This window comes from Ovis canadensis, chromosome 3 (genome assembly GCF_042477335.2).
Source record: "Ovis canadensis isolate MfBH-ARS-UI-01 breed Bighorn chromosome 3, ARS-UI_OviCan_v2, whole genome shotgun sequence".
NCBI classification, from domain to species: Eukaryota; Metazoa; Chordata; class Mammalia; order Artiodactyla; family Bovidae; genus Ovis; species Ovis canadensis.
In genome coordinates, this window is record NC_091247.1 from 231,800,966 (window position 1) to 231,814,575 (window position 13,610).

At 54.0% G+C, this 13,610-nt stretch overlaps 1 protein-coding gene across 25 annotated transcripts in view; it reads left to right on the top strand.

Annotated features, from left to right (window-relative positions):
- Window positions 1–10,550, top strand: part of RABL2B (RAB, member of RAS oncogene family like 2B) — a 20,810-nt gene extending 10,260 nt beyond the window's left edge. For 14 of the 25 annotated variants that reach the window (XM_069586228.1, XM_069586227.1, XM_069586234.1 and 11 more), the window contains 7 exons: window positions 5,007–5,036; window positions 6,153–6,232; window positions 6,753–6,832; window positions 8,452–8,563; window positions 8,897–8,994; window positions 9,331–9,414; window positions 9,594–10,550. In XM_069586228.1, coding sequence (XP_069442329.1) covers window positions 5,007–5,036; window positions 6,153–6,232; window positions 6,753–6,832; window positions 8,452–8,563; window positions 8,897–8,994; window positions 9,331–9,414; window positions 9,594–9,695 — 586 coding nt within the window. In that variant the 3' untranslated portion in view covers window positions 9,696–10,550. Of the gene's footprint in view, window positions 1–5,006; window positions 5,037–6,152; window positions 6,233–6,752; window positions 6,833–8,451; window positions 8,814–8,896; window positions 8,995–9,330; window positions 9,415–9,593 lie in introns of those variants that run through there. The other 11 variants (XM_069586237.1, XM_069586238.1, XM_069586249.1 and 8 more) reach the window with 2 other exon arrangements.
- The last annotated feature ends 3,060 nt before the right edge of the window (window positions 10,551–13,610 follow it).

The following is a 13,610-nucleotide window of genomic DNA, read 5'->3' on the forward strand; positions in this document are numbered from 1 at the left end:
TCAGGCCCCCTCCTGTCCTCTGTCTGTGACGCCTGTCAGGACCCGTCCTGTCCTCTGTCTGTGACGCCTGTCAGGCCCCCTCCTGTCCTCTGTCTGTGACGCCTGTCAGGACCCGTCCTGTCCTCTGACTGTGACGCCTGTCAGGACCCGTCCTGTCCTCTGACTGTGACGCCTGTCAGGACCCGTCCTGTCCTCTGTCTGTGATGCCTGTCAGGACCCGTCCTGTCCTCTGTCTGTGATGCCTGTCAGGACCCGTCCTGTCCTCTGACTGTGACGCCTGTCAGGCCCCCTCCTGTCCTCTGTCTGTGACGCCTGTCAGGACCCGTCCTGTCCTTTTATCTGTGATGCCTGTCAGGCCCCCTCCTGTCCTCTGTCTGTGACGCCTGTCAGGACCTCCTCCTGTCTTCTGTCTGTGACGCCTGTCAGGGCCCCTCCTGTCTTCTGTCTGTGACGCCTGTCAGGCCCCCTCCTGTCCTCTGACTGTGATGCCTGTCAGGACCCGTCCTGTCCTCTGTCTGTGACGCCTGTCAGGCCCCCTCCTGTCCTCTGTCTGTGATGCCTGTCAGGCCCCCTCCTGTCCTCTGACTGTGACGCCTGTCAGGACCCGTCCTGTCCTCTGTCTGTGACGCCTGTCAGGCCCCCTCCTGTCCTCTGTCTGTGACGCCTGTCAGGCCCCCTCCTGTCCTCTGACTGTGACGCCTGTCAGGCCCCCTCCTGTCCTCTGTCTGTGATGCCTGTCAGGCCCCCTCCTGTCCTCTGACTGTGACGCCTGTCAGGACCCGTCCTGTCCTCTGTCTGTGACGCCTGTCAGGCCCCCTCCTGTCCTCTGTCTGTGATGCCTGTCAGGCCCCCTCCTGTCCTCTGACTGTGACGCCTGTCAGGCCCCCTCCTGTCCTCTGTCTGTGATGCCTGTCAGGCCCCCTCCTGTCCTCTGACTGTGACGCCTGTCAGGACCCGTCCTGTCCTCTGTCTGTGACGCCTGTCAGGCCCCCTCCTGTCCTCTGTCTGTGATGCCTGTCAGGCCCCCTCCTGTCCTCTGACTGTGACGCCTGTCAGGCCCCCTCCTGTCCTCTGACTGTGACGCCTGTCAGGACCCGTCCTGTCCTCTGTCTGTGACGCCTGTCAGGCCCCCTCCTGTCCTCTGTCTGTGACGCCTGTCAGGCCCCCTCCTGTCCTCTGACTGTGACGCCTGTCAGACCCCCTCCTGTCCTCTGACTGTGACGCCTGTCAGGCCCCCTCCTGTCCTCTGTCTGTGATGCCTGTCAGGCCCCCTCCTGTCCTCTGACTGTGACGCCTGTCAGGGCCCCTCCTGTCCTCTGTCTGTGACGCCTGTCAGGCCCCCTCCTGTCCTCTGTCTGTGATGCCTGTCAGGACCCGTCCTGTCCTCTGTCTGTGATGCCTGTCAGGCCCCCTCCTGTCCTTTTATCTGTGATGCCTGTCAGGCCCCCTCCTGTCCTCTGTCTGTGATGCCTGTCAGGACCCGTCCTGTCCTCTATCTGTGACGCCTGTCAGGCCCCCTCCTGTCCTCTGACTGTGACGCCTGTCAGGACCCGTCCTGTCCTCTGACTGTGACGCCTGTCAGGACCCGTCCTGTCCTCTGTCTGTGATGCCTGTCAGGACCCGTCCTGTCCTCTGTCTGTGACGCCTGTCAGGACCCGTCCTGTCCTCTGTCTGTGACGCCTGTCAGGACCCCTCCTGTCCTTTTATCTGTGATGCCTGTCAGGACCTCCTCCTGTCTTCTGTCTGTGACGCCTGTCAGGGCCCCTCCTGTCTTCTGTCTGTGGTGCCTGTCAGGGCCCCTCCTGTCCTCTGACTGTGACGCCTGTCAGGACCCGTCCTGTCCTCTGACTGTGACGCCTGTCAGGACCCGTCCTGTCCTCTGACTGTGACGCCTGTCAGGACCTGTCCTGTCCTCTGTCTGTGACGCCTGTCAGGACCCGTCCTGTCCTCTGACTGTGACGCCTGTCAGGACCCGTCCTGTCCTCTGTCTGTGACGCCTGTCAGGCCCCCTCCTGTCCTCTGACTGTGACACCTGTCAGGGTGACTCATGATGCCTCGCGATCCTTAGGCACTGGTCATATTCACTTGCTTTCTTTCTGCTTCTCACACGTGATGATTTTCGTTGCCTTTCCTTCAAGTTTGCTGAAGATGAACTGTTTTTTGCCTTCTCAAGTGGTACTGGAACCCTCTAGTGAGTTTTTCACCTAAATTATTGTACCCTTCAGTTCCAGGATATTGGTTTCTTTTCGTACTTCCTGTCTCTTTACTGATACTCTCATTCTGTTCGTGTGTTGCTTTCCAGTTTCCTTCAGCTCTTTGTCCATGGCTTCCCTTGGCTTTTCGAGCATATTTAAGATGATTGATCTAGCATCTTTGACTAGTCGAGTATCTGGACTCTTCAGGTGTTGTTTCTGTCAAATCTTCTTTACCATGCGCATAGGCCATGCCTGCCTGTCTGTGCGCTCTGTGGTCTTCCGGTTTAGAATTAGGCGTTCTGAGTGTTTCACCGTGGTGACTGTGTGTGTGTTAGTCGCTCAGTCGTGTCCGACTCTTTGCAGCCCCATGGACTGTAGCCCTCCAGGCTCTTCTGTCTGTGGGGTTCTCCAGGCAAGAATACTGGAGTGGGTTGCCATTCCCTTCTCCAGTGGTGACTTTGGAACTCAGATATTCCCATTCCTTGGGTATGGCTGGTTTCTGCTTGTTTAGGGCTCAAGTGTCTACTTGTAACTTTTCCATACTTTTTACAAAGTGTTTATTCCTTCTTGTGTGTGGTCATTGATATTTCTGTTCCATTATCTGTGCTCAGACAGTGACCTGATAAAAACTTCCTTAAATATTTGGCTCCAAAATGGGAAAGAAAAAACGGGATAGTCCTATCCTGTTAAATTTCCAGTACTTGCAGGGGAAGCCTCTGAAGCCTGAGAGAGCTCAGGTCTGGCTCCTTGGGCATCTGCCAGCTGATGACAGCACGCGCGGCAGGCTTTCTGAGGACAGAGTCCCCACTGCCAGCCAGGCGCGTGGCACACTGGGCACTGCGCATGGGCGGGCCTGTGGTGTGCGCAGCTGCTGCTGGCCCGTGCGTGCCGTTCTGCACGAGGCCAGCCCTCGCCTTGCATCTAGCGCGCTCCTGGCTATTGAGTCCAGTCGGGTTCCAGAGCTCTGAGATGGTTGGTTCCGGCCATTGTTTCATTTCCAGTTGAGGGAGTGACCCCTTGAACTTCCTGCCGCCCCACTTTGTGTAGTGTCCTCAAGGCTCACGTTTCGGTGCACAGGTGTTCAGCGGTCCCCGCAGCATCTACTGCTGAGGTGCCCTTTGTGCGTGCGTGTGCTTAGGCACCCAGTCACGCCCGACTCTGCAGCTCCAGGGACTGTAGCTCACCAGGCTCCTCTGTCCGTGGAGTTACCCAGACGGGAATGCTGGAGTGCGTTGCCATTTCCCTCTCCAAAAACAATCCTTTGCCCCACCAAATTGTAGTAATGCTTTTGTTCTAAATCCATTGACCACAGACATGGCCATACATATTTTAAGAGTGTGTTTATTGTCTGTCTGTCTTCCCTACTAGAATGTAAGTTTCACAGAGACAGGAATTTTCATCTGTTTTGTTCAGCGTTGTATCCTGGTGCCTAGCCTAGCATCCAGTGTATGGCAGGCACTCAGGAATTTTTTTTTTTACTTTTTTGTACTAAACTGTATCTGTCTGTTCTGTTGAAGAGGAGTTATGAAAAATTATCATTTTTATGATATTAGATACAGTACTGCAGTGAATATTTTACGCCTATCATCTTGGGCACAAATTCTATTACAGCTGGGGTGAAACTGCCCAGTTTTAGCATTAGCTCAAATTTTGAGTTATCCCATTTTCTCTCCAAAGTAGTGTGGTAGATTCTCACTCCTGCAGCACAGTATAGGAATTTCTGCTGCTTCACGAAATCCCCAACTTTGTGGCTGTCATGTGACTTTTTCAGTTTTGTTACTCTTAACGGATGAGTGTGCTACTTCACTGTCTTTAATTTGCATAAAATCATTAGAAGATCGGGCACCTTTTCATGTGTCTGTCAGCTGCTCATCTGAATTGCCTGTTCATAGTCTTAGGGCCAGGTGTAAGTGTGTCCTCTTATGCATCAGAGCTGTTCATGATTCCTGTGTACTGATTCTCTATCAGTGATTGGCACTGCATGTGTCTCTCCAAGTCTGTGAGGGGATTTGTTTCTTTGTTTTTTCTTTACCTTTTCATTCTGAAATAACAGATTCACAGGACATTACAAAGAGAACCCAGAGAGGGCCTGTGTGTCCCTCACCTGCCGTCCCCATTGGTTAGCTCTTACATAACCAGAGTATAAGGCCAAGTGCAGGAAATCAGCTCTCACCCGATGCCTGTGTATAATTCTGTGTCATTTCATCACGTGTAGATCTGTGTAGCATCACTGGAGTCGAGATACCCAGCTATCCTAGCACAGTGGAGGCCGCGGTCCTGCTGCGCGTTCGCACCGCGCCCACCCCACTTCACCCTCTCCCAGCCCCGCCCTGCCTCCGCTAACATACGCCATCTCTGTAGTGACGTCATCTTGGCAACATTGTATAAAAGGAGTCATATGACATGTGGCCTTTTTCACTCGGCGTGACACCCTTATGATTCGTTTAAATTGTTGGGTGGATCAGTAATTTGTTCCCTTTTATTGCTAAGTGGTAGTCCCTGTTGTAGATGTACCACAGTTTGTTTATTCCCTAAAAGGAGTAAACCGGGGTCCCTGCTCACAGGAAAAGCACCTGTGGGTGCTGGTCAGTGTTACAGCCAAAGGGTGTCAAGAACTGAGCCCGAGTCAGGAAGAGGGTGGATGGGTGGTCCCTGGGCATTGTCCTTGACAGGGAGCTTGTAGCCGAGGAAGGAACTGGGGGGAGCCACAGCTGGCTTCCAAGCGTCCCGCCCCTGGGTGGTGCAGCAGCGTGAGGAGGAGGCAGGAGCACGGAGGGACGCGGCTGACCACCTTGCACGTTCTCCCTACAGACTCATGGAGAGGTTCCTCATGGATGGATTGTATCCTTCAAGTTTGAAATGCTCCTTGTGGCCCTTTCCGCTCCCGCGCCGACTCAGCCCGCCTGCGCCCCTGCCCCTGCTCTGTTCTAGGGGTCCGGGGAGGGGCAGGTGAGCACGTGCAGACGGTTCATTCATGCTGGTCTCTCACCAGCTGACCTGCATGGCGTGCTGCAGTCTATTCTGAAGTTTACTCACATCTGGGTTTGCTTTATATTAGGAAGGCAGTGGAATGGCTAACCGTACCTCGTCCGATGCCTGGACTGACACCCCACCCCCTCCTCAGTAGCTCTGGCAGTGGCTAAGTCACTTAACATCTCTGACCTCAGAGCTTGAGCTCTCTACAATTTAAAAATTCTCTGGTGTGAATCAACTTTCTGTAGAAGGATCTGCCAGCCCACCCTCCTTTCCTGAACTGCCGTTCTTATGCAAGTTTGGAATGAGACAACTGAGATGATTTGTAAAAGTCGTCCCAAGTGAGTCCACTGAGAACTATGGGTAAGAAGAGCCCTGGGCCTCAGCCTCCCAGGGCAGAGTCTGAGTCTGTCTCACTTCGCCTTCTCCTCAGTTCTATGCACTCACCCACCCGTGTTGCCCCAACGCTGACGGTTAAGCCACGCAGCGTCTTGCACCTTGAGAAGCTCGCATTCCCCGTGCTTTCGATAGGGCTTCATACACAAACAGCAGCTCATAAGCGGCTTGTCAGTTGGCTGTCTGGCCTGAGGAGGAGGCTGGTTTTCCCTGGAACTGTTACGTTGCTTCTTATGGCTGGGTTTGCTCTCTGCCTGCAAGAGCCCCATCCAAAAGAGCTGGGGCATCCACAGTGGCATTTGCAACTACAGGTGCCGCTTGGGACAGCTGCTCTGTAAGAGCCCATTCCGTGCACTCCCTTGTTCCCAGGTGGCCAGGACACAACCCCAGCCTCCCCTGCCCCTCACTTTTCATGGGGATTGTGCCCGTGGTGTGTGAGGTTCAGGTTGGCCCTCTGTCTGCAACACTCAGTTTAAAATCTGAGTAACTTTCTAAAAAAGGAGAGGGAGCCTCCATTCTGTCATGCCAGCAACCACCCCAGCACCTTTCTCATGTCTCTTTTTATTGTCTTCCTTAACCTAAACGCAGTCAGCCCCAGCAGCTGTCCACATACGCCCTGACCCTGTACAAGCACACGGCCACGGTGGACGGCAAGACCGTCCTTGTGGGTGAGCAGCGCGACGCTGAGCCGCTGCGGCTCCCAGGAGGGAGGGCCGGAGGCGGAGAGTCAGGCGGCTGGACCGAGGCCCCAGGCTCAGAGGAGGGGCGCTCGGCGCGAGGGGAGGCGGAAAGCAGCCCACGGGGCTCTGTGCCGGTGCTCTTCAGTCAGGAAGGTGACAGGTGTTGCCGAGTGTCGCCTTCCACGGAGGTCTGCCTTCCGGCGGGGCTACAGCCTCCCCCTTGGCCAGGCCGCGCGTCTGCCTCTGGTGGGCGCTCCTGGGAACTGGGCCTAGTTTTGCCCGTGGAGGGCCCTGCGTCTTCCTGGGCGGGGGAGGGCGGGCGCCGAGCCCGCCCCTCGTGGGGTCTCCCGTCTGCGTCCTCCTTCCTCCTGGCCCCCGTCTCCCTCGGCCGCCCGATGCCCCGCCGTGAGCGGAGCGCTCGCCTGCCCTCCCCGCCGCTGCGGAGGTGCTCCGCGCCCGGCTCTGCGCGCCCCCGCCCCGGGCAGTCAGAGCTGTGTTCCTGTTGCAGACTTCTGGGACACGGCGGGCCAGGAGCGGTTCCAGCGCATGCACGCCTCCTACTACCACAAGGCCCACGCCTGCATCCTGGTACGAGGCCTGCTGCGGGCGGGGCTCGGCCGGCCGGGCCGGGGGGGGGGGGGGCGGGGGGCGGGGGGAGGGGGGAGGGCCGGAGCCCCCCTCCCCAGGGCTGGGTGCCGGGAGGAGGGTCAGGGCGGGCTTCGGACCGCAGAGGTTCTGGGTGAGAGCCTGCCTGGGCCAGCGTCTCGTCTGCGGTGAGGGCGAAGGGGGTGTGTGGAGCAACCCTTCCACCAGGAGGAGCAGGTTCAGGGCGTCATCAGGTTCCTGCCGGGCTACAGTCGGTGGGGTGGCAGAGGAGTCAGACATGATTTCCTGACTAAACAGCAACGACCTGTGCAGGGACAGAACGGAAGGAGCAGGCGAGGGTGAGGCACACGGGGGCAGGCCGGGCCGGCAGGCGTGGGCTCTTGCCCGAGACACGCGTCTCTCAGCCCCTGTGGCCCGCTTCTGGCCTGCCAGCCTGCCTGCGTGCCTGTGTCTGCCCGTGCCTCTCACAGCCCCAGCCTGCTGGAGGGGCCTTGGCCACGTGGGGACCTGATCGCCCCAGAGGGAGGTGGGGTTCTGCCCGTCATTTTGAAACAGCGAAGGCTGTGCTGCTCGGCCTAACCAGCGCCTCCTCAGCTCAAAACGAGGAAAGGAAGTTCAGGAAACTAGACCTGGGCAAAAGGTCTGACGGTGCTCATGGCCGGAGTGAGGCGGATCCCAGGGTTTCACTACAGGCGTATTGTAGAAGGCGTCTTTTTTGGGAATTCAATAAAACATGATCTTTGTTGAAGCTGGGCCTGGGGGTACCACACAGGAGCCTCTCAGGCCTGCTACTGCCTCAGGCGGCCAGCTGCTGTCTGGAGCCGGCCGCCGTGCAGGGGGGCGCCCGGCCCCAGGCATGGCTGCTTCCGCGAAGGGCTGTGTCAGCTGGAAGTAAGACTTGCCGCTCCAGCAGGGTACAGGGCTGTCCCTCTCAACCCATGATTTGTGCTGAGGCAGTTTGGACCTGCTAGTCTGTTCTGGGAGATGGCTTGGCGGCAGGCAGCTGACCTTTGGGGAGTTCCTCTGAGGACCCGGCAGGATCCTTGTAGTGGCCACTTGAAGCATCTTAGGATTTCTGGCCTCCTTGCCCTTAGAGCTAGTCAGTGTTCATGCTTCTTGCTGATATTTTAAAATAGGTAAACAGTATAAATTATAAACAGTTCATAAAATGATTAGCTGTAAAATAATAAAAGTTACTTTATAAAAGTTTAAAATATAAAAAGTTTATAATTAAAGGTGAAACAACTGAAAGGGCATTCTGCAGACATTTAAGATTATCATAAAAGAGCTTTTAAAGAATGGCCAGGCAGTAATTAGATCAAGAGAAAAACAACAAACTTCAATGTTCACAGACTTATCAATGGTACGATAAGTAAAATGACACTCTTTGGTTGAAATAGGTAAATTAGGTGACAAGCTGAAGGTTCTGGAGGGATTCTCTGAGAAGTGTGGGTAACTCCTGTGGCTAGAGCGGCCACGTTCAGAATGGTCTGTGGTCTGAGTTCCCAAGCCCGTGTTTGCCGGCTTGTGTGTGTGTCAGCTGGGGGGATGTGCAGAGACATCGATGCACCTGGGCTGACTTCCTTCCTCTGCTGATTCAGGTGTTTGATGTGCAGAGGAAAATCACGTACAGGAATCTCAGCACCTGGTATACAGAGCTGCGGGAGTTCAGGCCGGAGATTCCGTGCATTGTGGTGGCCAATAAAATCGATGGTGAGGCCACCCCTACGTGTGGGTGCCAGCAATTCATGGGGGAGTCCACCATCACACGTTTCGTCCTCCTTTCCTGGGCCCTCAAACCACCAGTGATCTGTTCCTCCCAAAATGGATCCCTTGGCGGCCTGCCATCACTCCCCTTCCAGTAATATCCATGTGAGCCAACCTGCCTCCTTGAGACACAGATCCCAGTTGAGTGAGCTCTTTATATGACGTGTCTGCTGACTGTCCCTGCTTGTCCCACTTCCTGGAATGGGGACCTCCAGTGACCTACCTTCAAAACTCCTTTTCCCTTGGTAGACAGGCCAGTGTCCTACCTTCTCTCTACAGCAGACAGGAAGATGACCCAAAAAAGTTTCAATTTTGCCAAGAAGTTCTCCTTGCCCCTGTACTTTGTCTCGGCTGCTGACGGTACCAACGTTGTGAAGGTAGTGGGAGGCTGCAGGGACAGTCTGCGGAGGTGGGAGGCCTGGCGTTTCCGGGGATGTGCTGGGGAGAAGGGCTGGCTTCAGGGCTCTAGGCGAGGATGGCATTGCTGGGGGCCCTGGAAGCGCCAGGAAGGGGTTGTCGTGAGTGTCGACAGAAGGGGAGGTTGGTGAAGAAAAGGCGTATTGGCCAGCATGGGGTCAGGGGGCGGGGAAAAGGTGCTGACTTCAGGGTGGAGTATTGCGTGGACGCCTGATGATGCTGGGCCAGTGGGCGCAGGGCGGGCAGAGCCCCGGCCAGTGGCGCCCACGGCCCCATTTCCCCTCCCACCACCCCAGCTCTTCAGTGATGCGATTCGACTAGCCGTGTCTTACAAACAGAACTCCCGGGACTTCATGGACGAGGTTTTGCAGGAGCTGGAGGTAGGTCCGGCACAAATGTCAGGTGGCATCGAGAGAACAGCTTCTCCCTGTAGGGGTGCAGAGCCAGCCCCGCAGACCCGGCTTGGCAAGCAGCACATTCTCGTGGGCATGGCCCCGGAGGTGTCAGAGCCTCACCTGGGCACACGCAAGGCCAGGCCTCACCTGCTGCTTGTTCACAGAACATCGACTTGAAGCGGGAGGAGGAGGAGGAGGAGGAGGAGGAGGAGGAGATGCCGGACAAAGCGCAGCTGGGCCGCCACCAGAGCCCGACTCCCTCGTGACCACAGGGACCCTCTCCACGGCCCACCTCCCCCGGCAGCGCCTCAGCTCTCAGGGGAGGCACTCTCCCAGGCTGCCCCTGCCGCCCCGCCTACAAACCCAGCTGTCCCATTTGCAGCCCCCACCCTGACTTCCGTGGCCCGGGAAAGCTGACCCTGCAGTACTTGCCACTAACAGGCGTAAGGCCCATAGCAAACCCTGAAGCCCAAGGAGGGACGGACCCTCCAGGGCATGGGACAGTAAAGAGAATCGGAATATTCTGTGTGTCTCATCAAGGATATTTAGGGGTCTTCCCCCACCCCCTCCCCAAGAGCTGATGTCAGGGCCTATTCATTGCATTTCCACCAAGAGGATGATTTCTAATTCCTGACTTTTCTCCTCTTTAGGCTCCCAACTAAGCCAGTCATCTTAAGAATGATTTTGAGCAGAGAGCTGTTCTGTAGGTTTTCTAGAGCTCTCCTGGGGGCGGCCAGCACTGTGATGAGCGCGAGGCTGAGGGCACAGGCCCAGGCTTGCTGTCAGCATCAGGTGACAGCAGGTGGCTGGCTTGGCCGCAGACTGGCCCGCAGGCATCGCTGCTGCGAGCACCAGGGGCCAGTGCAGCCACACGCAGGGCGTGCGGGGCAGGCGAGGGGCGTCAGGGAGCTGCTTTTAAACCCATGTTTCAACAGAGGCTTGTCGCCATTTTTCTGAGGACTGATGTGGAGCCTCCCTGGGTGGCGAGGGCTGCTGAGAACCGTCCTGCCTCCTTTTCCATTTATCTCAGGGCTTGTCGCTCACTAGAATGCTTTTATGATCATCTTGTACATCATTTCCGTTAAAAAATTTTTTTTACAATAAAGAGTGAATTACGTAAACACTGAGTCGATCGCCTGCTTTGTGGGGGTGGATTTCTTTTAGGCAAAAAGTCACAGAAGAATGGGTGGACCAACAGCCGCGTTAACGGAGAGACAGCTGCAACTGTCGAGCAGGGGCTCTTACCGTCACAGATCATTTCAGTGGAATTTAGAGTTTAAAAGAACGGGTGTTTGGGAATCAAGAACAAACAATTTTACCCTTTAAATTATTGATGCTTACCGTTTCAACTTAAGAAATGTAAACTGAATTCAGCGTTACCCTGCTGAGATGGGCTTTTAAAAACAAGAACAACAACAAAAAACCTTTATTATAAATGAATAATGTGTTTAGAAAAGAACTGCTTCGTTGAGATATGATTCGAATACCATAAAATTCACCATGAGTATTGGGCTCACATAACCATTTTGCATCAGTCCTCACAGAAGCGAAGCCTGAGAAGACGACAAACCTTGGTTGGGTGAATTCTTGGGGCAGCTCTCTGTCTCTGCCGGGGACCAGCTTCAGCCTGCCTCTCCCTAAGGGAGCTCTGGAGGGCAGACTGTCCCGCAGGGGTGATCCCACTTTGAGACCAGGGGGATTTTTGTGCCAGTTAGCAAAGTGTGTGAAGAGGCAGAGGTGGAAGGGGAGGCATGTCGCGTCTAGCCCAAGATGGCTCCTGTTTCAGCAGGAGGTCTCTGGGGAAAAGGCAGCTATGAGTTCAACACTCGAAGCAGGTAGGGGAGAAGTGTCCAGGTGGGGTGCCAGCAACATCCACGGCCACGTAGCCCGACATTGCTCAGACCCACCTGCTTCTGGAAGGTCGTTTCATCATGACGCGCACGAACACCATCCTTGAATCTTCTTTAATATGTTACTGGCGTGGCGCTTACATAACAGAGTTATCCACGTTAAGGTGCACAAGGCTGTGCCCTTTAGGACACTTACATTGATGGGCAGCCATCGCTTCTCTCTAGTCCTAGAACATTCCCATCATGGAAGCAAAACACCTTCCTCACTAAGTGGTTTCTTTCCAATATTCCCCCCTCTCAGCCCCTCGCAGATACGGATCCACATTCTGTCTCTATGGATTTTATCTATTCTGGATATTTTATATAAAGGGAATAAAGCTTGTGACCTTCTGTATCTGTCTTACTCGTCCACTCCTTTTTATGGCGGAATAACGTTCCGTTGTGTTATATGACAAGGGCTGTTTGTCCGTTTGTCCGTTGACGGACATTTGTGGTGTCCATCTTTCAGCTGTCGGGCATGATGCTGCTGTGAACGTGCTCATACACGTGCGTGCGTGCTCCCTGGTGCTTACGTGAGCAGTTTCCAGTTCTTTTGCCGTCAGAGGCTGTTGAGGCGGCTGCAGCAAAAGACCATTGCCTGCGCGGCCTGTTCAGTTGCTCGGTCGTGTCTGCCTCCTTGTGACCCACGGCCTGCAGCACGCCAGGCCTCCCTGCCCCTCGCCAACTCCCAGAGCTTACCCAAACCCATGTCCATTGAGTCAGTGATGCCACCCAACCATCTCACCCTCTGTCGTCCCCTTCTGCCCTCAATCTTTCCCAGCATCAGGGCCTTTTCCAATGACTCAGTTCTTTGCATCAGGTGGCCAAAGTATTGGAGTTTCAGCTTCAGCATCAGCCCTTCCAATGAATATTCAGGACTAATTTCCTTTAGGATGGACTGGTTGGATCTCCTTGCAGTCCAAGGGACTCTCAAGTCTTCTCCAACACCACAGTTCAAATGCATCAGTTCTTTGGCGCTCAGCTTTCTTTATGGTCCACCTCTCACATCCATACATGACCACAGGAAAAACCATAGCCTTGACTAGATGGACCTTTGTTGGCCAAGTAATGTCTCTGATTTTTAATATGCTGTCTAGGTTGGTCATAACTTTTCTTCCAAGGAGTAAGCGTCTTTTAATTTCATGGCTGCAGTAATTATGGAGCCACCAAAAATAAAGTCTGACACTGTTTCTACTGTTTCCGCATCTATTTCCCATGAAGTGATGGGACCGGATGCCATGATCTTCGTTTTCTGAATGTTGAGCTTTAAGCCAACTTTTTCACTCTTCTCTTTCACTTTCATCAGGAGGCTCTTTAGTTCCTCTTCACTTCCTACCATAAGGTGGTGTCATCTGCATATCTGAGGTTATTGATATTTCTCCCAGTAAACTTGATTTCAGCTTGTGCTTCTTCCAGTCCAGCATTTCTCATGATGTACTCTGCATAGAAGTTAAATAAGCAGGGTGACAATATACACCCTTGACGTACTCCTTTTCCTATTTGGAACCAGTCTGTTGTTCCATGTCCAGTTCTAACTGTTGCTTCCTGACCTGCATACACGTTTCTCAACAGGCAGGTCAGGTGGTCTGGTATTCCCATCTCTTTCAGAATTTCCCACAGTTCATTGTGGTCCACACAGTCAAAGAGTTTGGCATAGTCAATAAAGCAGAAATAGATGTTTCTCTGGACCTCTCTTGCATTTTCAATGATCCAGCGGATGTTGGCAATTTGATCTCTGGTTTCTCTGCCTTTTCTAAATCTAGCTTGAACATCTGGAAGTTCATGGTTCACGTATTGCTGAAGCCTGATTTGGATAATTTTGAGCATCACTTTGCTAGCCTGTGAGATGAGTGCAATTGTACGGTAGTTTGAGCATTCTTTGGCATTGCCTTTCTTTGGAATTGGAATGAAAACGGACCTTTTCCAGTCCTGTGGCCACTGCTGAGTTTTCCAAATTTGCTGACATAGTGAGTGCAGCACTTTCACAGCATCATCTTTCAGGATTTGAAATTGCTCAACTGGAATTCCATCACCTCCACTAGCTTTGTTCGTAGTGATGCTTTCTAAGGCCCACTAGACTTCGCATTCCAGGATGTCTGGCTCTAGGTGAGTGATCACACCATCATGATTATCCGGGTCGTGAAGATCTTTTTTGTACAGTTCTTCTGTGTATTCTTGCCACCTCTTCTTAATATCTTCTGCTTCTGTTAGGTCCAGACCATTTCTGTCCTTTATTGAGCCCATCTTTGCATGAAATGTTCCTTTGGTATCTCTAATTTTCTTGAAGAGATC